General features: G+C 51.5%; 1 protein-coding gene and 1 long non-coding RNA gene across 7 annotated transcripts; both read right to left on the reverse strand.

Moving 5' to 3' along the window:
- Positions 1–4,187: 4,187 nt before the first annotated feature.
- On the reverse strand, positions 4,188–10,267 carry LOC138109233 (uncharacterized). 6 transcript variants are annotated; one of them, XR_011150364.1, is made up of 8 exons: positions 10,094–10,267; positions 9,539–9,616; positions 8,953–9,170; positions 7,285–7,390; positions 6,702–6,886; positions 6,021–6,131; positions 5,511–5,729; positions 4,188–5,406 (listed from the first exon to the last, which is right to left on the reverse strand). It is a non-coding gene; the product is annotated as an uncharacterized lncRNA (long non-coding RNA). The 6 variants fall into 6 exon arrangements; XR_011150360.1 differs by having other exon boundaries at positions 4,188–5,729; positions 10,183–10,267; XR_011150359.1 differs by having other exon boundaries at positions 4,188–5,729.
- A 703-nt stretch (positions 10,268–10,970) lies between these two features.
- On the reverse strand, positions 10,971–27,372 carry BMP3 (bone morphogenetic protein 3). The gene is made up of 3 exons (XM_069012312.1): positions 26,924–27,372; positions 16,375–17,285; positions 10,971–12,774 (listed from the first exon to the last, which is right to left on the reverse strand). The coding sequence occupies exons 1-3, from the start codon at positions 27,249–27,251 to the stop codon at positions 12,583–12,585; spliced, it is 1,431 nt and encodes a 476-aa protein (XP_068868413.1). The 5' UTR covers positions 27,252–27,372; the 3' UTR covers positions 10,971–12,582.
- Between the last annotated feature and the right edge of the window lie 65 nt (positions 27,373–27,437).

Raw genomic sequence — 27,437 nt, forward strand, 5'->3', positions numbered from 1 at the left:
CCTAATCCTTCAAAATTCCCAAGAAATATCCCGTTGCCTTCAGCTCCCCGGGGATTCTGCTTCGTGCTCACACGGATTTGGGACTTCCCTGAAAAACCTGTGCAGGGCACGCTGGAATCCCCGATCCCGTGAATCCGGGGAGTGTGAAAAGCTCGGTCCAGCCTGGGCTCCCAGAAATTTTTGCTAAATATCCCCCAAGTCCTCGGGACAACAGAACTCTCTGCTACTGCATTTTTGGCATTGTAAAGCCTGGAATCACTTTATTCCTAGTGCTGGGCTCTGGATATGGCCGAGAAAATCCCGGCCTCCACACAGACCCAGATTCCAAACTTTTTGATACATTTGAGCAAACCGAGAAATTCCCCTTCCCTGCTTCTTCTTAAGGGCATCCTTCTCTTCCCTTACCCGGCCTGCTCTCTCCCACTGGGCTGGGTTTTTCCCTTCCCATGCTAATTAGTCCCTACTTCTAGGAGGTTTAGGTACCTTTCTTCCCTGGCAGGGATTTCTTAACACAGCTACCGAGGCTTTGGGAGTCTTCTTTATCTTCTACTTTCTGGAAACACACCCTCTGATCCATAAATGCCACAATCCAGATGCCCAACTTCAACAAGACATCCTTTTCACCTAAAAACACTCACTCTCAACTCTTAGATCTTTTAAAGTTTTACCCCCGCAAAATTCCCCTGCTTTTCCACCGCTGAATTCCTCCGTCCTGATTCCAAGAATTTCTTGAATACCACGGGGCTTTTCTCAAGATTTACCCCCACAACCTTCCCTACGTGCCCACTGCTCACCACCTCATTTTTCCCTCAATGTCTTCGTTCTCCACCCCAGAGAGTTTGTCAAGTGTTGCCTCCAAAATGTTCCCCCTCTCTCCACTACTGAGTTCCCCATTTTGCCTTCAAAATATTCATTCTGTCCCCTCCAGATTGCATCCCCTTTTACCCCCAACATTTTACTTCCTCTACAATATTGATTAAACCTTTTCCACCCCAAAAATGTGCATTCCCTCCCTTAAACAGCACCTCAGCTTTTCCCTCAAAAATGCCCCAGAGAGAAACTCCGATTCAGCCCCCAAACTCCCATTTTCCTACACAAACAGTTCTTGTGGCCCCTCTCAATTCCCCCAGGCTTTCAGCTAAAGGAATAACTGGAAGCCTATTCCCTCATCTCTGCCCTCCTTTTGCTTTCCTGGAAAACCTTGCCATCCCACACTTTCTCCAAGAGATCTGCTGCGAGTACTGCAAGGTCTGCTCTGTCAGAGTGCCAGGGGGGTTTACAGCACTTGCTCCTCTGCATCTTCACCCTTTCATCAGCTTTCCCCTGGAACGGTGTTGTGCGAGAAGCTTGGAATTACCAGAAATGGATCGGGTTCACATTTTTTCCCCACCAGTTTTCATCTGCTTTGAAATTCCTGGAATGACCCTCAAATGTGCCCTAGAACAGTGCTGTGAAAGGATCAGTCAGAAGAACAGCCTGAAAGCAGAAAACCACCTCCAGCAGCAGCCGGAATGATCCCATTTCTGTTCTTACCTGCTCCTGCCAGAGCTCCCAACGGCCCTTCCCATTCCAAAACAACAGCTATGCAAGACATTCCTGCTGTCCGTGAGGGTGAGGTGCCAGTTCTGGATGTTCTTTGCTGCGGAATCGGACAACAAACAGAGCGTAAATGATCTTGGTGGCTCTTCCAAGCCAAACCACCCCGTGATTCCTTGCGTGGATCAGCACCTGTCCCAACTCCATTCCAGAAACCTCCTCCCACTAACCCAGAACTTTCCTTTTTCCGCTCAACATCAGGGATTTGCTGCCGAGTGCCCCGGGCAGGGGACGCCTCAGCATTCCCTGGGGGTGCCTCAGCATTCCCTGGGCTGCTGTTCCACGCCGATCCCGTGTCCAGCGCCGTTCCGGGCTGCAGTGCCGGGCTCTCCCCACAAGGCGGCAGCACCGGGAGCGAGCAGCCCCGGCCGGTCCCGCTGTCTCGGGGCAGCTGCGCCTTTAACCCGCCCGGAGCCGGCGGGGCCGTGAACACAGCGGGCAAAAACCCCACCGATCCCCTTTATTTCACCTCCAGAGGCACAGGACCGCAGCATTCCCTGGGCTGGAAGGGACCCGCAGGGAGCATCGAGTCCAAATCCTGGTCCTGCACCCCAAGAATCCCACCCTGTGCCCGAGAGCCTTGTCCAGACCCAAACTCTGCCCCCAGGATCCTGAAAACACAGCGGGGCTGGGAGAAGGGTAACAAGGGAGGATTTTTTACATAGTTCTCCTCGTACGATCGTTATATAATCTTATTAGATAGTCCAGCAACCCATCCCTGGGCCGGGACCCCCACCCCTGTCCCGGGACACCCATCCCTGGGCCGGAATACCGATCCCCCGCGGCCCCCACCGTCCGCTCGGGACTGTCCCCGTTCCCCGCTCACCTCCGAGCCCGCAGCACCCGCCCCGGTGCCCCCGGCCCGGCAGCGCTGCTCCCCGGACTCCCCGCCATTGCCGCGTCGGGCGAAGAAGGGCGGAAATTACCGGTACCACACCAATGTGGCGATGCGACCTTCTCAAGATGGCGGCGGTGGAGGACCCCCCCCGCTCCGTCTATTCGGCTGCCTGAATGCTCCCGCCTACCCCAGGCGCCGCTGACCCCACAGTCGGTGTCCGCATAGCGGGAAACGCCTCAGAAAATTGCGTGCAAGCGCTGGGCTGGCGTTGGTGTCGGCGTCGCGTTCAGGCAGCCGAATAGACGCAGCTAGAGGGGGCCTTCCCTGCCACCATCTTGAGAAGGTCAGAAAATAGCGTAAACGACCGCCATCTTTAGTGTGGCGATGACCTAATTTCCGGCTTTGCCGCCATCTTGGGTGCTGGCAGAAGCCACTTCCGGTCGAGCCGCCATCTTTAGTGTGGTACGCACAAGGCCCCCGCCCCTCACAAGGGCTTCTGTCTATTCAGCTGCCTGAATCCAGCCCGGACTCCGACGCCGGCCCCGCGCTTTCCGCGCGATTTTCCGCGGTGGTCCCCGGTGCGAGGACACGGGTGGTGGGGTCACCGGCGCCGGAGGCGGGCGACGGTCCCGCGACCGGCGGCAGGCATCGGCAGGGACACCTCTCTTAGGGGTCTATTGCGTCCGCCATCTTGAGTGTGGCGGAAGTGTCATCCACCCTCTGCAAGGTCCTGGCAGGTTCGAATAAAAACGCCACTTACGCCGTCCCGAAAGCGCCAAACTGCGCCTTCCTTTCCGAGCCGCCCCCTTGAGAGCGGCACGCGGGCGGCTCTATTCCGACCGTGCTCCCCCGGTGCTCCCCGCCCCGGCTCGAGCTGCGACCGCGCCTCTGCTGCCCGGCAAAACCGGCCCCGCCGGGCCGCCCCCCGCGCTGTCATTCGTCGCGGTCACCGCCCCGCACGGCGCCTGCTCCTTTGCAGCGCTCTGGCCCCGCTCATGCACGCCCGTGTCCCTTGGCGCTCCGAACCGTCCTTCGCCCCTCCCCTCCGCTGCCAGACGCGGCCCCGCTCGCTCCTTGCCACGCTCGGCAGCCACCGAGGCCGCCGCCCTCTCGGCTCCCCCGGCCCCGGGCGGCAGCAGCGCCGGGGCGCCGTGCCGGGGCCGGCAGTACCGCGCTCTCGCCACCAGGCGGCAGCAGCGCCGCCCAGCTCAGCCCGGGGCCGGGCCGCGCTGCGGGGCACGGACAGAGCAGAGGCAAAAGCCGGCTCAGGGCGCTCTGCAGCTCCTGCAGCCCGAGCCTCTCGGCTCCTGGCGCCAGGCACTCGCTTCTTCCCTTCCTACAGAAAAACGCCGCCTCGTTATGCTCAAAACTTGCTCATCTCTAGTCCCAGTTTCTTATATTCCTATATGCAACAGAGTAGAGAGAGAGAGGGCTGGCTTATTTCAAAATGAATCTACATCTAAATCAGTAGCATTTGTCTATAGATGTAAAAACAAAGAACTTGACAGGTTTGGGGATTCCACACTGTCATACACACATCCCTCCCGGTGGATTTTCTGGCAGTTTTGGGCCCCTCTGGGGGAGGGCACCCAGCAATGGCCCCCCTCATTCCCCACTCACCTGCTCCTCCACTGCATCGTGGCTCTCCCAGGGACATTGGGGTGCCCCAAGTGACATTCAGAGCCCCCGAGTCTCCACCCCCGCCCCCAGCCTTTTTTCCTCACCCCCAAAGAAGGCACAAAACGGGACAAACTTTCATAAAAAAGCAGAACAGCACTTTAATAAAGCCATTTCCATGCATACATCCCCCAAAAAGGGGGTGTTTCTTGGCTGGAAACACGGGGAAGGTGCAGCAGAGGGATGGGGAAAGAGAGGGATGGGCAGCAGGACAGGGGGCTCTCAAGAGAAGGGCACCATGAGGGAGAGGGACCGAGCAGCCGATGCAGACAGGGACAGGCAAAAGGACAGTGAGAGGGACAAAGAAATACAGTCACACTGCAGCACAAAGGAAAAAGGAGAGCAAGAAAGAAGGAAAGAGAAAGATGCGGGCGGCGAGGGAGACAGAGACAGAACAGGGAGAGGGATTGAGCAGAATTTATTCAATAAAGGTCAGTATGGATTTCTTAAAAGAACACCAGGACATCCCTATCACGGAACTCTGCTGTCTGCTTCAACTTCACAGCTGTCGGGGAACATTTCTCCCTCCTCTCCTCCCTGCTATCTGCTTTATGTCACCATTGGCTACTGGGACTTGTGCTGATTTATACCTCTGGAAAATTGGATTTGAACTTTTGAACAGTAAAGAGTGCAAAAAAGCTGCCTCTAAGATACAATGCAGTTTGCGTCACTGACCCACGGGAAAAACAAAAACTCTCCAACAGCAGTTTTTTATTGTTAGAGAGTCAAGGCACTACTTTATTCTGGCCAAGATGCGCAACAGAAATCATTTCATTCACACGTTGCCCACGTTGTGCAGAGAAAATCCTTCCATCCCACATGATGTTTACTGGCTTTTTCACAGACTCATGCAGTCAAAATCCAGAGAAATTCATTGCTTCAATGTTCCTTCGTCCCAAGTTATGCACTCCTTACTGTTTGGTTGCTTATCAGTTCTTGATCCCTTCGCCTGCCACATTAATTAGGTTCTCATCCTTCCTTCTCTTACCTCTCTTTTGCCAGAGCGGGAGTCTCGGACTACACCAGGGGTGATGCCTCCTGTGCCAGCAGCAGCGCGGGCGCAGCTCTCACCCACCAGGGCTGGCAAGGGGCGAGTGTCTGCGCCCAGCTGGGCACCGATGTGGCGTGGCTCCAGCGCGCCCCGGGAGTGCCCCCCAGGGAACAAAGGGCCAGCACCAAACGAGACTCACCCACAGCACTCCCATACACTCTCCCATCACCATTTACTGCTTCTCTCTCTCTGCCGAGGCCCCAACAAGTTTTGTTTCAGTTCTCGTCCCACACTGGGCAGTGACCTGGAGAGGAAAACAAGATACAATTACTACTGCTCATTATGGGCACGGGCTTTGGGCGCACTGCTGGGTTCAGCCTCCCTTAAACACAAGCAGACACTCCTCACTTGTCCATTCCTCACTCTGCTCTCGCAAACCCTTCAACCGCTCAATGCCAAACTCAGCGCTGCCGCAGAGCTACGAGAGAACGGCACCAGTTTATCCACAGGGGGCTTCTCCAAACACGCGTTTCCTGTCACGAGTCCAGAGCGACCCAAGGGCTTCTTTTTCATCTCCACAAGTGTGGCCGGAGCCACACAGACACAGCAGAAACAAATTCTCACCATCTGCCAACAGAAACAAACAGATTTAATTCACAATTTCTTGGACAACAACTAATCCAATTAACCACTGCGCACTCGCACCGCTTGCTGTGGGAGGGTCGATACAGCTTCTGCAAAGCACAAAAACCAAACGTGCTCCAAAAAGCCAAAGAAAGTTTAAAACTCTCAAGAACCAATACCAAAAGCTGGAAACTACTGCTGTGCCTTTGAACATAGAGACCTAAAAGGGCTCCAACAGCCACGGGAACAGAAAACACAGGCGAGATGGACAACAGCACCAAACATAGCACAAACCTTCCAACAAAAGGGTGCTTTGGGGAAAATGGCTTCTGCGAGGCGCTTCGCCTCATCCCAAGCCCCGCTCCAACCTCACAGGCAGGGGTCACAGCACTCACTCCAGGGTACCTGCAGGAAAGGGAACATAGAAACAGAGGCTTGTTATTTTACAGGCGCTTGTCACACCCCCAGAAAGGCCAAAGTTATTCGGGGTCCTTGCTAAGAGATTCCTTTAGGGTGCCTTAGAGCCAAAGGCACTGGACAACGCAGTGCTTCTGCACACACGTGTACGTGGATCGTTTTTCCTTTCACAACTCGGCTGCAATCGAAAGCAGCTCTGCAGCTGCTTTGGGTTCTATCCACGGCAACGCGGCGATGCGAAAGCACAAAAATGCCGCTGGAAACGCGTCAAAGAAAAGAAAGTTTTACAACTGAGCGAGGGGTGTCAGGGAGGGCCATTCGCAACACAAGAGGCACCATCTCTCCTTGCAGCACCGCATGCCTCTTATCCCTTCAAAGCCCCATCTGCAGCCTCCAGGCAGTCAGAGTTCACCCTCACTGTCCAATGAAGACTGAACATTCCACACCCAAATCCTTTCCTCCTCCCTCCACCAATGCCAGCCTGGACACAGCAAAGCACCCCCCACAAGCACGCCACTGTTTGGACTCAGTAATCACCAGCAGTCCAGTGCTGCTCACCGTGGTTTGAGGCACAAAGTCTCACAGCAGAGCTCAGCAGATCAGAAACTCGCAGGCCCTTTCACAGTGAAAGCCTGGCCATAAGCACACGATGTCTCTCAAGAAGAGATCTGATTGGAAGCAACAAACTCATTGCCAACATCTCCCCGACAGAATCAGGTGCAGTTGCACATCCTGAACTGCTCCTGAAATTTATACCAAAGTGATTCAATTACTCATTTTACTTTTATTAAGTTATTAACTCTAGAAAAAAGATTTATCGAAATCTGAGGTTCTAACTAATTCAGTGGACATTTTCCTCTGCACACTCTTTTCCTCAGACAAACAACTAATCCAATGAACTACTGTGCTCTAGCACTGCTTGCAGTGGGAGGGTCAACGCAGTTTCTACGGAGTTAAGTACAGAGCTTGAAAAGAAAAAGTAACTTGGCTTCAGAGAATCAAATCAAGAAGTCACAAGAAATCAAACCAAGTGCTAGAAAAATACTTGTTGGTCTTTGAACATAATGCCCGAGAACTCAAAACATCCATGAAAAACAGGACGCACACATGAGAGGGACAAGAACACAATTTTTAGACAAACCTTGCAACTGAAGTGTGACCTTGGAAAATGGATTTTCCAAGTCCCCTCCCCTCATCCAAACAGCTTCTGCAAGCTTGGGGGGGTCACAGCATGCACTCCAGGGGACCTGGAGGAACAAGAAAATAGAAGCAGAAGCTTGTTATTTTACAGGTGGGTATTCCACCCCCAGGAAGGCCCAAGTTTTCCAGGGGCCTTCCCAGACCACTTCCCAGATCCCATCAGGGTGGACTGCAGGGAAAGACTGCACAAACCCTGTTTGCAAACACGTGCACCCCTACGTGCGTACGCAGGGTTTATTTCAGAACCGTGGGGCTGTGACGGAAAGCAGCCATGCAGCCCTTTGGTCCTTGCTACCTACCGCAATACAGCAACAAGAAAGTATGAAATGATCACTTAAAGAAACATAGAAGAGAAAGTTTTACAACTTGTGCAAGTTGTGCCAGGGAGGGCCATTAGCAGGAGAAGAGGAACCATCTCTCCTTGCAGCATTTGCCTCCTACCCCCTTCAAAGCCCCATTTGCAGCCTCCCGGCAGCGAGAGTTCACACCCCCACCCCCCCTCCCGTCTCATGCCCACAGGCCACTCCACACCCAAAACCTTCCCTGGACCCCGCCCAGCACCCTGGCCCTCCACAAGTGGGCAACTCTCAGAGCCATCCCTCAGCAATAGTCCAGCGCCTCTCAGGGGCTTGAGCCAAAGAGTTGCAGCAGCCTGGAACAGCCTGGGAAGAGAAACACGCGAGTTTTGCACCCGCGCAACGGAGGAGCTGCCCCGGCCCAGCTCTGCCTCCTGTGCCAGCAGCAGCGCGGGCGCAGCTCTCACCCACCTGGTTTCGTTCCAAACCTAATAACACAGGAATGATTTCTTTTGACCTTCATTATTAGGATTCCACCAAGAGCCACAGTTTGGAAAATGATCCTCTCCTGGCCCCTGCTGGATCCCTGGAGCAGGGATTCTTTCCCTCTTTCCCCATGGTGTCCCCCCTGCCCTGCCCCCTTTTCAGGCTTTGTTCCACAGCTTTTGCTTCCAATCCTTGGATCCTTTCCCTCACTCCACGAGCTCCTGGCAGTTCCACACCCTCTTTTCTCCCATCCTGATCCTTTCTCCAAGAACAGAGCTGTGCATTTCAATTCCCTTCTCTTTTCTCCGACAATTCCCACCAATCCAGACCTAAAGCTGACACAAGGAACACTCAGTGCCCACAAATGCAAATCCAGACCTGGCCATGCCTAAACCAGCAAGTCTGAACACACAATCTTGGACCATCTGCATTAATTCAAACCTAACATTTAGGACAGAGCTCAGGCTGCAGCACAAAGTCAGTGCAGACAAACGCTTCACAGGAGCCGTGGGATTTCCTGTTCTTCCTGCAGCGGCATTTATGGCTGAGCAGTTCAGAACAAGGCCTGAGCACGCAGGACTGGAGAATAAACACCCAGCAACCACCCCTGTGCTTGGCAGGGGCCTGGGGCATCCCAGTCCAGGCTATTGGCTTCTTTTCCTTTTCTTCACTGCAATTAACCTGTAACAGGGACTTCTGAATCCATCCAGATAAGGAGACATTTCCTGAAACAGGTCCTCCATATAAACATGAACAGAAAAGCTCACTGCCACATTCAGAAACCCTTCAGCAAAGCACGTGCAAAAGCAAAGGTGGTGAGTGATTACCAGGAGCAGCAGGGAACCGAAGTGAAGGGGGGAAACCGGCCCACAGCAAACAGCCGCCACTGCTTCGCACTCCAGTCGCTCTGCAAGCCCAGCTTCCCTGGAATTTCACCCTCAGCATCTCTTCCAAGCTCAACAGGGGAACTGGAATCCAAAGGCAGATCTAAACATGGGATTCCCGCTTGCCACTCTCTCCACCTTTTCTCCAGCTTTTCCCTGAGCTGGGAAACAAAAGAAAACCAACATTTAAAAACCAGCCTTGAGGTGTCTTGAGGATGCCCAGGCCTGGGAGAAAACCCTTCCCACCACCCTCTTGGCCTTCTCCCACTCTGAGGATCTGCAGAAATGCATATCCAAATCCAAGTCAGGCAGCCTGGGATATTTTCTGCACACCAAACGCCATAGCTCTGAGCACCAGGAGCCTGAAGATGCTCTGGATTGCAATTCACAGCATCAGTGAGCCCTGCACAGGACAGCCAAGTCGTTTGTGTGCAGAGAAAACAAAAGTTTTAATTTTTAATAGTTAGAGTATCTGTGGGAGTTATTGGCTGCTTACAGCAGCAAGCTTCAAACGGCCTCCCATACTTACAGATTTATCAGAAACAGCAATTTCAGGTTCCTTCCTTTTGGAGCCCAACTCCAAATGGGAAACTTCTCACGAGTTCTCCTGAGAGAGGCAAGTGGAACTTCAGGAGCTCAGGAAAGCGACTCCCTCCCCTGAGTCCTGTCTCACCTGCCCGAGCACCCAGTGCTTTTATACCACCTCTCTCCCTGCTTTCCACGTTCATTTAAGTGTAAGAAACCTGCAAGTTCTCGCTCCAGCACCAGCCGCCTCTTCCCTGCGCCCCTAAACTGCCGCACTGCTCAGGCGCTGCTCCCCTCGGTTGCGCTGCCCCTTTGCCACGGGGCCGAGCTGGGACAAACTCCCGCTTTTGTTTCCCAGGAAAGGCTCTGCAGGGAGGTCCCGCCGTGCCGCCCGCAAGCCTCGGCCCCAGCCCCGCAGCTCCTCCCCGGCTCCGTGCCCGCGCCGGGACCGCCTTCACCCCGCGCAGCCCCCGCCGCCCGCTCCCGCCCGGCTCTGCTCCGGGGCCGCCCCCCGTCGGGTCTTTTCCCGGCACACGCCGCGTCGCCGTTCTCCGCTCACTTTCCACCTCGCTGCAGCCACAGCAACAGCCGCCCTCCTCCATTGTCACCACAACCCTCGCCTGCCGCTGCCGCAGCCGGGAACCGAACCTGGCGCTTCCAAGCCGCTCCCGGGCACCGCGGCGGCCCCGCACGGCCGGAACGGCGCCGGCAGAGCACCGCACCGCGCGCGTAACGCCAGTGCGCATGCGCAGCGCTGCCCGGCTCCGCCCCGCCCTTACAGCCCACAGGATGCGTCAGTGCGTCACTGCGCATGCGCTGCCCTTTGCACAACACTGCGCATGCTCACCGGTGTCACCGCCGCGTGACGCAGGGCGGCGGCTGGGCAGGGGCTCCTCCCTCCCCCGGGACCCCGCGGCGGGGAGATGGGCCCGGGGGGCTGCGGGGAGATGGGCCCGGGGGGCTGCGGGGAGATCGGCCCGGGGGGCTGCGGGGAGATCGGCCCGGGGGGCTGCAGGCACGGCTGTACCGCGATGAGACTCACAGACCCACCGCAGCAGCTGCCTCTACCCCCCAGCCCCAGTCCCCATTGCGGCCCCTCCACTCCCGCAGCTGCTGCTCCCCTGGAGACACCTTTAAGCAGGAGGGTTCCTGCTGTGGCACATAACGCTATTCCCAGAGGATGTGTCCCTGTCCACTGACCCCCTCGGGCCTTGGACCCGTCCTGTAACCGCGGTACCTTCCTCCTGCTGTACCTGCCCACCTCGAACCGAATCCACAGCACCCGGGCCCCAGGACCACGCACGCACTTTCATCCTTTCCAACAACCTTTGCAAAGTGGCCTCAGGAACGAGCCCTGGACTGGTTCCAGAGTGATGAACACGGGGAAAACTTTAATGTTCTTGGAAACATCTGAATGCCACACAAGAAAACATGGATTTTCATTTAAAAAAGTGATTTTATTTTATATTTCTCCAGAGTTCCTAGCAGAATGCCCATATTACTGAAGGAAAACCATACAGATCAGACAAGCTTATCCAGCAGTAGTGAAACATGCCCTTCACACTGCGGTCGCACCTGTCCTTTGGAGCTCCACCACAGTCCTGGTGCTTCATCTTTGCACTGACAGAGAAAACTGCATGGTATAAAGACTGCTGAGATAAAGAAAGATACATTAGGAGGGCCACAGATATAAAATAAATTAGAAGCATCTGTAAAAGTTTCTTTCCATATACAAAATAACTTTTCTTTTTTGGAGGTGATTTTCATTTTTCTTAATTGACAGTCTGTACACAGATAAATCTTTCACCAGAAATCATTTAAAAACGCTGGTTTTACAAGGAAAAGGGAGCCACTAAACAACCCATCAGTCTCCTGCAAACTCACAAGCCTCTCCTCAGTCAAGGGTGCCAGTCTTTGGGACCAGCCCTGCCCCAGGAGTGACACTCTGCTGCTGATGAGTTCAGGGCCCCCAGAGTATGGAAGAACCGATCACCACCTTGCCAACTAAATCAGAGCACTGAGTGCCCTGTCCAGTCCTTTTCTCAACAGCTCCACGGAGGGTGACTCCACCACCTCCCTGGTCCCTTCCACTGCCTGACCATCCTTTCCATGAAGAAATTCTTCCTAATGTCCAGCCTGAACCTTCCCTGGTACAGCTTGAGGCTATGACCTCTGGTCCTGTCGCTTGTTACCTGGGAGAAGAGGCTACTCCACAACCTGGCTACAACATCCTTGCAGGCAGACAACCCACAGATCATTTGCAAGCGTGTTCTAGAAAATGTTGTGAATAAGTCACTCAGACTCACTCACTGAGTGTGGTATTTTCACACCCCGGGCCTGCTGATCTTCCATAACAGGAAAAGTTTTCCATGAAAGAAAGGACTGAGCCTTTAAGAAATCAGAGTTATGTACTCAGCAGTCCTGTTTTGAGCTCTTCTGCCCAGGGGTGCCGAGCTCCAAAAACCGGACTTACAAAGAACATGTCGATGAAAAGGAACTCGCTCACAAGGTGGGTAACGTTGTACCAAGGAGATGCATGTTCAAGTAGGGTTATCTACGCTTTTAGGATGTCAGATTTGTTTTGCCGCCTTGCTGTACTACTCTAAAACCTAAGGCAAGAAACTTAGCTTTAAAATGAAGACTCTTACATTTCTAACCTCCCCCCGCCATTAGTCACCATAAGAACAGAGATAAGAATTAACAGCTTGTGCTGCTTCCAGAATCTTGTACAAAAATAGATCACTGTCCTTCGGGCAGTCTCAAAAATCTGCAGATTCTTCTTTCACCTCTCGATTTCAGCAGGTACGGTCAGATGCCATTCCCAAGGCTTGTGTACAGACGAATGAAGTTCACATTCACAAGCCTTGGAATTGCTATTTGGAATCCATTCCATTTTCATTCTCATTGTCTGGATTTCTTTACATTTTCTTTTTCGTCCAAAAGAAATGCATTGGCAGTGCAAACATAAAGTAGGTATGATGAGACCCCCGTCCACCCCCCTTCCCCAAACAGCAAGTTTTTGGCACTGCCAAAAGGCCTCACAAGGTGTTATCTGCATGCACAGGACTCCACTGTCATGTTGGGGTACACCTTCAGAACCACGTTTTTGTTTTCGTCAAAGAATAAGATACTAAGAGAAGACATTTTGTCAGGAACACAGCAAGGCTCAGGAATGCCAGGGATGACTCCGACAGCTCTCACAATGCTCTGGATGGTGGCATGGTTGGATGGCTTCATGGCCTGCAAGATAAAGATATGGCAGACCATGTTACTGCACCTGCACTGCAATGGACTCATGCACTCTGCAATAAAATTGCTCTGTTGAAGGGCCCTGCGGAGACCCCTCAGCTGGAACATCTGTTTGCCCTCCACTCTCTCCATTTGCCATTGTAGCTACCCCGAGCCAGCAGCAGGGAATATGAATCTGGGCTGGCTCGTTTGGCCCCCAGATGCCAGAGTCCATCCACTGCAATCAGCTCCCTGCTGGGGATAGAACCTTGGGCTCCCTGTGGGATCTGCCTGCCCAAGGGGAACCTACAGGTCAAGGTGGTCTCTCCTGACTGATTTAAGTTACACACGGGCTGCAATTCAGTCTTACAGCTCACCTGGCTGGGAGGGAGGCAGTTCACGTGTTGACAGGCTGTGTTGCTAGGGGAGCCAAAGAAACATAACTCGTGGGCTGGGAAGCTTGAGCAGCGGAATATGAGCGCATCAGGAAAAAACCCAAAGCAGATAAAACGCGTGCGAAGGAGAGAACGGGAGCGCCTCAGGCCACGATGCCGACTGCTCTTCCCAGTGCTTGTGCAAGGCTCTGCTGTTTTGTTCCTCCTTCCGTGTCGATTGCTTCTCATCTGTAGTGTACATCTGTAGCCAGTTGCACTGCTGAGGAACTGAGCCTCCAAGACAGCTGTACCTCATACTACAATGACACTTTCCTCCAGAGAAGAAACTCCAAAGGACAAAGTTCCCTTAATTTATAAAAAGGGACACGCTTGGGTGTGCTCTGAACAGAAAGCAGATCTGCCTGGTGAGATAACTGCTTGGCCACAAAACCAGAAACCATTATGGTGCTCATAAAAATAAAACACCAACACAGAGAAATGAAAAATACAGAGTTTTACCTCTGAACCCTGAAACACTTCCAGATCCAAGTATCTGTACAGAAGACAGGTGGGCATGAAAAATGCACAAGGTACAGCTTTTAGCCAAGGATTTTTGGTTTGCTTTTTAGAGTTGTTCTTACACACAGAATCTGGGAATCAACACAGTTCAGTGCGTACCCCATCACATGTCACTGAGGAATATACAGAACAAGGTCATTTTGGCCAAGTGGTGGATTTGCAGTTTTGCTGCGATGAGGCATGTTTTGTTTCTGGGAAAAAAGTCTGGCTTAAGGGTTAGATATGGACCTGCAAAAAGCACAGGAATAACTGTGAAATTCCAGCTTTTCTTATCGTTTGCACAGCACATTAGTCCACAAAGTTGTAAGTCTCCATCTAAGCTGATCTCAAGAAAGACATTTCTGTTGATTTGTTTTGAATTCAGGAGTACCTATACTCCTCAGCAGTAGCAGCCAGGGATTTAAAAACACATCTTAGATTATTGTAAAATTCAGATTTCTGTATCATTTCTGCCTCCAGAAAGAAGTGAAAGCTGTGGTAGCACAGCCATGTTTCCTTACTCAGCTGCCGGGCAGCATTCTCCCCAAAAATAATTGGGAGCTCAACAGCTGTCCTGAGCCTGCTGATCACAGGTCAAAGGTAGAACACACCTACTGAGATCCTATTTCCTGTAGCCAGTAGTACTGAAACTAAAATCAGGTCTCCAAATATGCCATGTCACATCTCATCATAAATCTTCTCCTTCAGACATGGAATCCATAGCCCCAAAATGCTAAATTGCACCAAACTGAGTTCAAACTGAGCAGCACCGAATGGATTTCAAGCCTGGTCTCAGCTTTCAGTGGGAACAGCCTGGACACGTGCTGTCCTAAAAGAAGTATCCTTGTTTGACGTGGGTAGCATACAACAGAGAACATCCTCCTCCCTGACCCCAGCCCGTGCTGAGCACGCTGCGCTGGTCCTTCAGGTGCGCCCTGGAGGATAACCAGCTTTGGCAGAACTCTGCTTCAGCCAGTGAGAATTTAACCATGAGCAGAGCAAAAACCCAAGTCCTGTGGTCCTCAGGAAACTCGAATCCCCTTGCATAATGCCCTGCACGAGGGGGGTGAGTCAGGCCGCTGCCTGCAGGCTGCCTGTGCTCCGTCCAGCCCGCGGTCGTGGAAAGTGGGCGGAAGTTTGCTCAGAGAAGGGCTGAAGCAGGGGAGGCCGAGAGGGCCCAGCAGGAGATAAAAATGCCGAGCTGCCTCCAAACCGCCCAGCCTGTGAGTGAGCCCAGCTGCAGTCAGGCTACACCTGCCAAGCTGCACGGCCCTCAGGAGCCTGGCTGCCCTGCGGAATGTCACAATGGCACACAGTGGCAGTTAGGAGCTCTCATTCCCGAGGGCGTCTGCCCAGCCCGCAAGCTCTGCGCCATGTCACACTCCCAGCACACGTGGGTTTGACAGGAGTCAAACCAGCTAACTAGAACCAGGGCACGGGTAAGGCCTGAAAATCTGGAGGGTGGGGGGCACATCTGTTCTTAATTACCCAACAGGTTGTTAACTCTAGGAGCTTGCCCTCAGCAAGGGAACATTATATACCCACAGGCACAGACTAGTCTGTTCTTGCCTGAGGGTCAGAGTACCCTTCTGCGAACACAGTCTTAGTAGCGGCAGATCCTGTGATCCTCAGCTTTAAAGCCTGCCTTTGCAGCTGGAGGTAGGCAAGTCATCTCCTCCTTCAAGGAGAGGACCCCACCTTCCTCAGCTTGCTTTGTCTGGGCGCCATCCCCTTTGGTACAATTCCTCTCCAAATCACTTTCAAAGGGCAACTCCCTTGGTTCCTTAAGCCGCTGAAATGCCAGATACATTCTGGAACCAACTGCTCTGGCTTCACTGTGGCAGGAATAAAAACTCCGGAATGAAACACTGCAGCGAGTCCAAGAGCCCTGCCTTTACTGATGTTTCCTGCAGATGTTACTTGTGCATAACCTCTCCTTTTAGGCCAGCCTCAAATCCCACGTCCTGCTCTCAGGTTTCAGCAGCCTCCAGGGGCTACATGTCGCTAAGAACATCACTGGACGTTTGGAGCAGAGTTCATCTATTTAGGTCACAGAGCTAGGAGCACATCTGCCTCGCCTGCTACTCGCGTGCAACCAACTCATACAAACCAGAGGATATTTTGAAAGTCAGTGGGCCTAGATCCACTGCTGTTGGATCCCCTTGGTCCGTCACACAAGTAACTCACTCGACTCCTTCACTGGACAGGCGCCCCGACCGCTCCCGCTACTGCCCGGAGCTCTCTGCCCTTGGGGCAGCTTTGCCTCCCATGGTACATGGCTTTCCTGGAGCGCGTTGTGCCCACTGCCTGTGGTGGGGCTCTGAGCTCCTTTTGGGCACAAGTGCCGCTTACGAAACAATTTTCCAGATCTGGCTTGTATTTTATTTGTTAAACAGGCTAATAACAAGTTCACACATCATAAGCACTATTCAGGAAATGTTTTATGGCAATTAGGATACCGGATGAAAAACTAACAGCAAGTTAAGTTTTTTTAATTACCCTTGCAAGCTGATCTTTATACTAGCTGTTCTAACCACCGCCCACTGCTGCACGGGGCAAAGGTACCACGTAGGTCCTCGATCCAAACGCATACCGGCACCGGCCGCCTTTCACTGATGTGGGAAAAAAAATGCCCAGTTCATGGTAACAAACAGTGAAAAAGAATCAATAAAGACCATACCTTTGGAATTGGGAATTGGCATTCTCCTGAGCAGTAATAGGCGTCGAAGGACTTAGGGGAAATAATCCACTCGCTCCAGCCGATGTCTGCAAAATCCACCTTGAGATAGCGCCGGGCGCAATACCTCGGCTCGTTCCACTGCTTCCTCCTCGCCTTCTTCAGTGTTTGCTCATTGAACTGGAGAGTCTGGGTCTTCTGGAGATGATTCTTCCTCTGCTTTTTCTTACTCCTGGCCCTGTCTGCTAACTGTGGCTGGAAGGTCTTGTAGGGTTTTCTGTCTTCCCATCTCTCGTCCTCACCGTACTGGTACTTGGCTCCCGGAAGCTCGTTATTCTGCAACGGCAACAGGATGTTTGCAGAGCGCTTTCTCCGGCGATTCCTGACACTGCTCCTCATGTGGCTTTCTGGCTTGGAAAACACCCTCGCCAGAGGATAACGATGTCCTTGCAAAGTAGAGACAACACTCTCTGGCTCTGAGATAGCAGAATCGTTGGCGTAAATTAAGATGTAGGGTTCATAAGAAGAAGATGCCCTTTCCCAGGGGTGATGGCTGCTCAGATCCATTTTAACACTGATCAGCAGTTCGTTGTTTTGCTTTGCTTCATGCAGGAGCCGAGTGATATCCTTCCACTGCCAGGAAAGGATGTCCTGGTAAGCAGAAGAGACATTGATGAGGAAATGTCCCAGGCTCCGAGTTAGGTTCCCAACTGAAGGAAAGGTCCCAACTGAAAGACGTATCTGAATTTCCGGTTTCCCATGCCTGTGATGAGAACAGCCACTGGACTGGGAACAGTTCCACTCTGCATGCAGCCGATCACCGATATAATAATACACCGAAGCTGACAAGACGTTTTCAGACTCTGTGAGTGATGTCAAGTTAAAAACATACATCTCCTGCCCTTCGGGGCTCCCTAGAAAAAGAAATACTTAGATAAGAATATCGGCATCTAAAAACGTCATCCAGAGGACGCGCAGGCTGCTCTGACAGCCTTTTGGCTAAGTCAGATACTAATTGTGCCTGAAGTTTCCCTCTAGAACAATCAGTTACACTAGGTACATTTACTCATTCCATCTAGGACACTTCATCAATTTTCATGCCAGAGTTAGAAGGTATTTACTAATACAGCTGAAGGCAGGCAGACGGTACTAGAGCATCCTCAGTAGCCCAAGGAAAGCCAATCCAGAAACCAGATTTGAGGGGTAGCGGGGTTGCACACCCCGCCTTGTGTCTGTGCAGGGATAAACAATCCAAGGGCAACCCTTCTTATGCCTGGGATGTGCCTGTGCCAATTAGGAGCGACACGGGGGACGGCACGCTTTCCACAACTGCGAAATTCAGGAGGTGGACCTAACCGTGGGTACTGTGCCCAAACCCAGGGATGCTGGTCTGGGAAACACATGGGGGGCTCTAACCCCCAGAACTGCAATAGGAAGGCTTGAAAGGAAGGTTTAATTTTTCTTTTAAAATTCCCTGGTTGGGCTGCGGTTACGTCCATCCTTCAGAGCACGAGAAATATAGATCCAAATGTTAAGCTGTAAAACCAGGCTGTATGGAAGGTATGGTCTGCAGCCCCTCAAAGGGCTGGAAACATCCCGACGCATTAGGGAAATGAGGGCATGCAGAATTAAATGCTTTTTGGACACCACGGCATGGCAAAACCCTCTCCCCAAAGGGTTATTCCAAGCAACAACAAGCACAAGAGATGGCCACGGACTAGTTAAGTCCGTGGCGGGATGACCCGCCACACCTCTCCCACCCTCCAAACAATGTGAGAAGTCCCTTGCCCAAGCAAGTTGTGTTGGTTTAACACAGCCTGGTTTTGTGGTGGTGGGGGGGGAAGCCACAGAGGTGGCTTCCGTGAGAAGCTGCTAGAAGCTTCTACTATATCTGACAGAGCCAATCATTGATGGCTCTCAAGACGGACACGCTGCTGGCCCGAGTAGAGAGGTTGGCAACACCTCTGTCATTACATATTTAAGAAGAAAATCAAAACCGCACAGGCGCACTTTTTCCCAGGGGTGGTGAGGCGCTGCAGCCGGGACCATCCCGGCGCCGGGTGCGGCCATGTGGCCACGCGGCCGCAGCAGCCACACGGGCAGCACCATCTCGGCACGGCCCACGGCGAATTTTGCCTGTCTGGCCACCTCTAGCCAGCCGCGCCGCGGGCAGAAGGGCAGTGGCGGCGGCTTCCCCTTTTCGGCGCCCCGCATGAAGAGAGGTGCCGAATGGCGCCGGTGCCATGACGGCCGGCAGTGCCCGCACAATGGAGGCCAGGCCACGTGGCCGGCGGCAGAAACATGGCAAGCGATTCCCTGATGCAGAACTTAGACAAAATCAACTTCTCAGCACTGCAAAATCCTGCAGAAGTCTTTGAACTGGTGGAATTTGGTGGCAATGGCACTTAAAGAGCAGCAGGTTTTTTTCCGCCTAGTCGAAGAAAGAGGAGGAAGTGAGGACATGTGGAAAAAGATCACATGGCTGCACCAAGGTCAGTGGAAAGAAAGAAGGGGAGGAGGTGTTCCAAACGTCGGAGTCGAGATTTCTCTGCAAGCTATGGTGAAGACTATGATAAAACAAACTGTCTCCCCGTAACCCATGAAGTCCATGGGGAAATGGAGCGATTCTCTCACAGCCCGTGGGAAAAGGTGCTCATGCCGGAGTGGGCAGATGCTAAAAAAAGCTGTAATCCAGGGGGAGACCTGAAGAGAAAGACAAGGCCCCTGCTTTCAGAAATAAAAAACAAGAGGGCCCTTGCTTCCAAACTAGAGCAGCTTATCCTTGAAAGACTACACCCCATGGACTACATGACCTATGCTATGGCAGTTTTGGGAAGACTGTTTTGCCGGTGGGAAGGACTCAGGTTACAGCAGGTCGGGCGAGACTGTTACCTGTGAAATTAGAACCCCACCAGAGAAGTTCACGGAGAACCATCTCCTGTGGGAAGGACCCCACAGCACAACAGAAGAGACACTCCTCTCCCCAAGCGAACTAAAAAAAGATCCTGAGTGAGAAACTGACCAAACACTCCTACGCCCTGTCTCCCTGCACTGTCAGTGGGAAGGAGGGAGGGGCTGGGGGGGAAAAAGGTGTTTTCAAGGCTTATTTTACTCCTCATTATCTTCCTCGGACTCTGTTAATAATAAATTTACTTTATACCTTTAAATTTGAGCCTGGTTTTGCCCTTAGAGTATTTGCTCCCAGTCCTTAACTCATGAGCCCTTTGGTTTTTTTCCCCTCCTCTGCTCAGCTATAGCAGAAAGGAGTGAGTGAACATTTTTCTTGGATACTTAGCGTTTTAACCAGTGTCAAACGATGACACAAGCGTACTGATCTTTCTCAGACTTTGATAATTTCATGTTCTGTGTGACATTCTGTGCCTCCAGCCTGCAAATATCCCAATAGCCAGTGCCATTCAGGTAAGTCTGGCAAAAGCTTGTACTCTCCCTGTGCTGCCCCATCCCTACCCCAACAATCCAAGCAGCTTCCTCCTCTTCTGAACATTTTTGTCATAATATTCCAGTCAAGACATTAAAAAAGCAGGAACTGGTCCCACTAGGAAGAGAGAACCCTTCTCCCCAGCCCATCAGATGCACTGCTTCACAGAACTGTGGAAAAAAAAATACACATTTTCCTCAGTGAAAACAGGGCCAAAACAGTGAAAAGGCCAAATCATTTAAGGAAGACACCTTTGTTTACACATTCAGCCCAATCTGACACAAGAGCACGTAGGTAAGTTTCCAAGCACTGAAAGCTCATGTACCAAACCCATCCAAATTCTAGCTGCTACAGATGCCTAGGGAACTAGATTTAATTGGAATTCCATCCCGCTTTTTATTCCTCAAGCCAAAACCAGCTCTTGATTACACTTGTACTAAGCATACACGAGGACCTGATCTCTGCTTGGTTTATAACCACTAAGGTAATGAGGTTAATACGTATTTGGCAGAGCACTGAGTAGATCAGTCTTAGGAGCACGAATTCATGGTGTCTCACGAGCACCTGTTCAAGAACATATTATTTAAATCATCGCTGTATGGTAAGTTTTGATCTTAATTTTTATTACGAATGCCACTTAAAAAAGCCTGCCTGTCCTACATTACCATATTGTATTGGAAGACAAAAGAAGCTACTTTTTGTTTATGAAGAAATTCTAGACAGCATGGGGCAGACACAGGAGGAGTCTCTCGTTTCGGTTAAAAGCTAAACTCCAGCAGCCACTTCTGGCCTGGAACTCTATGCCCAGATGAAGCACTTACGGTAGATGGTGCTGTTTTCCTACACAACCACCTCCAAGCTTCAGCAGCTCTGAGTTCTCAGATCTTTCATCTGCAAAATCATCTCGGAAACAGCTATTAGTGGCTAGCACAGGCATCAGTGGATTGACCAGATTCCGCCTCAAGAAACCCAACTGCGTGACCTGAGGTTCCATCAAAGTTTGGGAGTACTGGGTCCAGTACATCCCTTGTGCAACACCGATACCTGACTCCCAGGTGTCAGCACTGCACTGAAATAAGTGCTCCGTGGGCTAGAAATTACCCTTAAAAGTGACAGACATGCCAAGGAAGATGCAGCTTTAAAATATCTACCAACCCACCTTTTGCTCAGGAAAATTTCATTTCATTGCTTTGTCTTCTGGCTCCTAGGACACACTCTGCTGGAAATCATTCCAGAGGATAAGTTTTAGGAAGAAAAAAGGAAAGAAAAAATATGAGGAACCGAGCTACACGCTGCTGCCTTCCAGACATCGGGAGGCCAGATTTTAACAGCAACCTCTGCTCCTCTCCACCAGATGTTAATGCCGGTCTGATGAGGAGTTTTTAAGACCAAGCTCTGCATGACAGAGCTCTTTTGAACTGCAGTAGGTAAGACACAGCACCACTGCACCATTAGCACTGCTCACCCCTACAGCATCGAGCACTGAAGCAGCAGCCACGAGCTGGGCAGAAAGATACTCGACAAGTAGGACATGGCATTGTTTGTATTCACGTCGAGTATCGTTTGGAAGGTACGTAGAGTTACATGGACAGGCAACGGGTTTATCAGCCTCCTTGGCCCACAGGCAAGTCTGTGGTCACCTGTGCACTCGCCCCTTACCCGAATAAAACCCTCAGTCCAGCTGCACTGTGGAAAAGCCTGCGCTGGGACAGCCCCGCTTCCTAGTCTCGTGTGCAAATGACAACAGGGGTCTCCGGGACAGGGTGAGAAGAAGGGTACAGTCTCTTCAGACCTAAAGCAGAAATGCCTTACTCTACACACGTATTGGCACTCCCTCTTCAAGGTACCAGGGATGCCAGACTATTTACTGACAGCTCAAACCTGGCTCGTGGCACTACTTACTTGTACCTGCTGGATCTTAGGGGCACGGACCACGCTAGCTCGCCTCCCTGCACCAACCCACAGCTGCAAGCACAGCCTGTGACTGGCATTAAAAAAGTATTTCTAAGGAAGCGCTGTAGGTCTGTGAAGAGGGACATCGCTGGCACGAATAGACTGCTGTCACAAGGGGGATTTCAGGCATCAATAAGCTGGAACGAGTCTGCTAACATGTGGTGCGTTTACCTTTATAGAGGATGCCCAGACATTTTTATGGACTGCCAAATCTATCCCACGGGTGAAAAAGGATGCAATAACAAGGACTATTTAGTTATACAATCACCATTAGCCATCATTTAAAGGAGATATTAAAGAGGTGCCCTTGTGACAAGGCCCAGTTAAGAACGTAGCGGTGTTTCCGGTGTAAACATTGTTCCTATCGGTTCACGGCCCAGCTACAAAAGTTCACTTGGAGCTGGAAACGGGAACAAGTTCCTCATCAGAAACAGCTTTGGAAACCAGATTTTCTCTCTTCTCCCACCTTCCCTTTCACTTGGCTGCTGCTTCCTAGTTACCAATTTGTGTACTGTGCAAAAGGAAAAGATAGGATGTGGTTCTCCATTTTCAAAGAGCATAGGACCCGGGGCCAAACTGGTTTTACTAATTCTTTTAGCAAAGCAGGTAAGGTCACAGCAGCTAGCAACTTGATATAAAACAGCAGCAAGTTCACCACTGATCAAAGCTATCAGCTGCTCAAATCAAGAACTTCTGCAGAAACAGCAGTGCTGCATACTCAGGACCTAACTTACATGAGGGTCTCATGACATGAAACCCACCAATCTGCAGACTGCACATCGTAACTGTGCTGCACAGTGGCCACTTGATCTCTTTTCTGTATTTTTTAAGCAGGAAGAGCACAGCAGGTGCAAGAACTAAACACAACATCTAGCTCGAAGCTAGCACAAGCCAAGCAAGCTAAGGGGGTACATCCACAGTGGACACAAATCTGGGCAGGAAAAGAGCCAATCTCACTCTTCCTCACAGCCACAATTCATTGCTCTTTGGCCGAAAAGCAAATTGTGCACAGCCTGCCCTTGGACGCCAGAGCTCTTCATGCTGAAGCAATGTGTTCTAGAAACAGGGACCAGCAGGCAACTGCGAACACAGGTCACTCGCATGCATGGCACCGCTGCAGACACACAATGACAGAAGCCAGAAAATTCAAATTCTGGGTCTGGTCCTGAGAGGCCGAACCTACAGATCCTACCCATTTGCCTCAGAGGCTTGCAGATTTGGGCCCATCGGCCCAAATCACAGCTTAATGTTTTTCAAGTTCCTAAAAACTACCAGGATGCTGCTGTCTGCATTGTATTTATAGGGGTGCAGCAAAAAAAAACCCAAACCAAAGAAACATACAGAAGGGAAAAAAAAAAAGAAGTCTCCCAACTGAATATGTTTAAAGCTCTTGTTGCAAAGAACCCCTGATACTGCTGGTGCTCAGAGGGACCAGCACTTGGCCCAGACTGGTTTCTGCAGGCTGATGGCAGCCAGTGAGGCGCTGCTTTCCCCATGCGCGCTCCGCTCCGTTCCCCTGTTTGCGTGGGCACTTCGCACCATAACAAAGGAAAGAAAGGCCTTTGAAAGGGAGGAGAACATAGTTCTAAAACCACAAGAATTGGCCTAGGGGCAGGTGTAATACCTGAAATTACTTGAACTTCAGTCAATAAAAAAGAGTTTAAAGTAATTTCTCCCTGTATAGCTTTACTATAACACCATTCAGAGGACCTTCCAATTAAAGTCAAGACTCATCTGCCAGCCATGTTCCTTAAGTGATGCTAGCATTAAAAATGCTTTCAGAAGCATACCTAATCTGCATTTGAGGCTTTTATCTTTCCGCTCTCTTTTATTTTTTCGTGCTGTATCTGACGTCCAGATCCTGAGCCTGGGCAGCGACCAGCACACCTCCAAAGGCAGTGCTAAAGGCAAGCAGATTTCTGCCAGCCGGAGGTCAGGTCTCTTTCAGGAGGAAAGAACAGTCCCTGCTGCACGGACAGGACCGCAGCTTCAGAGATCCCTTGGCAGAACTGCCTGAGCATTCCCTTCTGGCTCACATATCACCCGACCTTCTTCCTATGTGTCTTTTAAAACCACAACGGATGGAAAAGCACTCACACATGTGGCACCCACAGGTAAAGAACTGAAAAGGCCTGTCCAAAGCAACACAAGGACTACCAGCATCATCCCAGAAATATCCCAACACAGTGAGAAGAGCTGCCACAGAAATCACAGGCTGAACATCCCTTGACTCAAATGCACAGAAACAAATTGGAGCAATTAAGTCCATGAAAGAGAACGGTGCTGAAACGTAACTAAACGCTCTGTGAAAGGCGTGCATCCTTACTGCACCCTTCATGGATTTCAGGCCTGGGGTTTCTTTTTGGTTTTGTCACAGGCATCAAAGGTTCCTTTCTCTGAGTGGTTCAAACTGAACAATTATGCCCGCAGACAACTTAGCAAGGTTAACAGGAAACAAATTTGCCTGAATAGATGATCGCATGAGCATTCATCAAAATCAATGGCCAAAACCCCCAACCCAAACAAGCAACCATCCAGCCTAGTTGTGAAGTCTGGTGCATGAGAGAATTCAGGGCAGCATGGGATGGAGGGTTAAAAGAGGTGCCATATGGGGCTGAGGCTCTGGTCCCATCCCCTCAGAGAACTGAGCCGCAGAAAGAGAAACTTGCTTTTAACAGGTATGAGGACGCTTGTTCCGATTAATCACTCTTAGCTGGGTTTTGTTGGCTGTTGGTTACAAGGCTGCAGCTGCCACATGAGACACCACTGTTCTTTGACTAGAAACGGGGATGAGTTTCAACAAATCCTACGAGCTTTTGGTCTCATCGCACAACACTCCAGGGTCTAAAAAATTTGTCTACTGGGTTACCTGGGAGATTTGGGAAAGGCCTTTCCCGTGTGGTACAGAAGAAGCAGAAGCCGCTGCAGAGAAAAAGCAAGGACAGAAAGGTTTCACAACTACATTTGAGAGCTGTGATTCAGAGAAGGAAGAGTTTCTCTCCTGAAAATGTCAGACTAAATTGCAAAGTTAAGCTGCAAATGAAACCACCAAAGATTTGCTTCAAGACCTCTCGCTGTAGATGGAGGAGACACAGGAGGGTTGTTGTGGAACTTCAGCTCCTAGCAGACAAAAACGTGAGTCCTGAAGGGGCTGGCAGAGGGAATGGTAAAAGGTGAAGGAGTAACAGCAACATCATGTATTAAATTAACTGATGCAGTCCCATTAGGGACAAGGGGAAGCCCATGGGAGACTGAAATTTGGAGCCAAGGAGCGCAACAGTCAAAGAAGAGGATCTAGGGACAAAGTACCTTGAAAGGGGAATACTGCTGGATGTGCCATTTTCATTGCAGGGCTTGTCAGGCAGCTGGGCCCAAGGAGGAAGTCAGAAAAAGCCTTTCCATTGCACCCACCACCCTGAGGAACATCTGCTATATGGGCTTTCTGGAAACAGACTTCTCTGCCATCAATCACCACACAAAATAAGCTGCTGCCGCTGCCGCTGCCAATGGCAAGAGAAAGACAACAGTTAACTGGTTAACTCTTTTGCATAAATACTTATTAAAGTGTCAGAAAAGTTTTAAAACCAGTGCTTTGGCACTGGATCTGTGAACGTACTGGAGGAGGAGGAAAGGGATTAGCAAGCAGTGTGTTTATAGGACTGCTGCCACCCAACATCAAGTGAGAGTACAAATATAATCAAAAAGACCACAGAGATAGGATTTCAACCAACATTCTAGGTTTAGAACAATAAATGGCTTTAATCGGATATACGTAACAGAGCAAATATTGCTCTGCTGGGATTATTAAGAACCTCCCCTCTTGCGGGGGGGGGGCTGTAGTGAATATTATATCCTCCCCTCTTTTGGTGGGCTTAATTCAGGGACAGACGTGGACACGAGACTTCATACGGCAAACAAGTCATGTTAGAAAGTCAAGAGAGCTCCTCAGTAAGAGCAGCAGCTGGGGAGTCCTGGCTCTCAATCCTCCAAACCTCCTCCTTTAAAGCCTCTCCTGGGGACAGAAACATTTGCAGGGTTGAACCCTAAGACACTAAAGCCACTCGATTCCTCGTGGCATTTGATCTCTGTGCAGAGCTGCCTTATAAAATACATTGCTGCCTTTGAAGAAGCAAGGAGGCCTGCCACCCAGTTCTCCTTCCTGGGACAGGAAGGAATTGAGGCAAGTCACTGAAACTCACAGACAACTCTCAGTTTTACTGATAGATGCCTGTCTAAGAAAAAGCCAGTGGCTCAGTGCACCGGTGTAAAGCAAAGTAAGAGACTGCCAAATGGGGCTTCTGTGTGTGGCATGACAGCTGTCCCACATGCAGCAAGGTTTTGGGATGCAATAGATAAGGGAAGGACATCCTAGTGATGGTCATCTTTGGGTTCTGGCAGTTCCATTTAGCCCTTGTGGAGCTCACATGCACGAAAACCAGAAGAGGGAAGGGAGGGGATGCAGCACCAAGACAGCGACTTCTTCTCTTTCTGCTAGGACATGGCTCTTTTGGAATGCTGGCATGTTAAATGTGTTCCCCCCCTTACGGAAAATGTTTTTACATTTTCACCCGTCTACCTGTGCACGCCAGTCCATAATCACGGAGAGATGTAAGTGCCCCTTCCAAAGATGGCAAGATGAAGTATTTACCACACTCAAGTCATGCTTCAGCTGAATTCACCTCCCACTACCTCTCACTGTCAGTACTATCACTACTTGTCAGTATGAGAATTCTGCAGACAGCCTGAAGGATCCCCAAACCATGTCACAGCTCTGTCACGCGCAAATCAGCCCTCAGTTCCAACAGAAGTTACACGTGAAAAACACCACTAATGGGAGACTCTGCAGAAGATCTGCTAATTACTCCACCTCCCTTGCATTGTACTCGGCCATCGTATGGCAGTGATGCTAGCAGCAGAACCGAAGCGGTAAGGCAATAATTGAAGTACAGGACATAGCGTCAAACACGACAGTCCCCGCAGGAAGCGACACGTCTCTAATTCTCTCATTTTTTCCCTCCACCGAGCTCTCTGGGCACTACCCCAGCAATCCTCTGACGCCGCGGCTCAGGGAACACGGCCGAGATCCGGGGCTGCCCCGTGGCCGAGCGCTCTCCGCCGGGAGCCGAGCCCTGTCTTCCCTCGGCCGCGGTGCGCACTCACCTGCCGGCAGCGGGCGGAAGCCGCGCACCGTGTTGCCCCGGCGGAGCCAGGGCCCGGGTGGTGTCGGCGGGTCCCGGCCCCCGCGGTACTGCTCGTAGAGCCGCAGCATGTGCTCCGCCACTCTGTCCGCCGCCGGCGGCCGCCCGGGCCGCCGCTGCCCCGGGCCGTCATCACCTGCGGCCGCCCGGGTGCGGCCGCCCCGCACGGCCCCCGGCGCAGCTCGGCGCCGCAGCCCGACCCGGCGCGGCCGCAGCGCATCCCCCAGAGCCAGGCACAGGCAGCCCCATCCCAGGCACAGGCACAACACCCAGCGGGCCGACGCTGCCATCCCGCCCCTCCGTCCTGGCGGCAGCGCCCCGGGGCCCCTCGGCGCGGGCGGGCGCGCTCGAGCCAGGCGAGCCCGGGGCTGCGCGGAAACCGCGCACGGGGCGTCCTCCTTCTGAAGAAGGAAAAGAGGAGGAAAGAAAAAACGGGGAAAAGGAAAAAAAAAAAAAAAAAAAAAAAAAAAAAAAAA

Source organism: Aphelocoma coerulescens, chromosome 4, assembly GCF_041296385.1.
Source record: "Aphelocoma coerulescens isolate FSJ_1873_10779 chromosome 4, UR_Acoe_1.0, whole genome shotgun sequence".
Classification (NCBI taxonomy): Eukaryota; Metazoa; Chordata; class Aves; order Passeriformes; family Corvidae; genus Aphelocoma; species Aphelocoma coerulescens.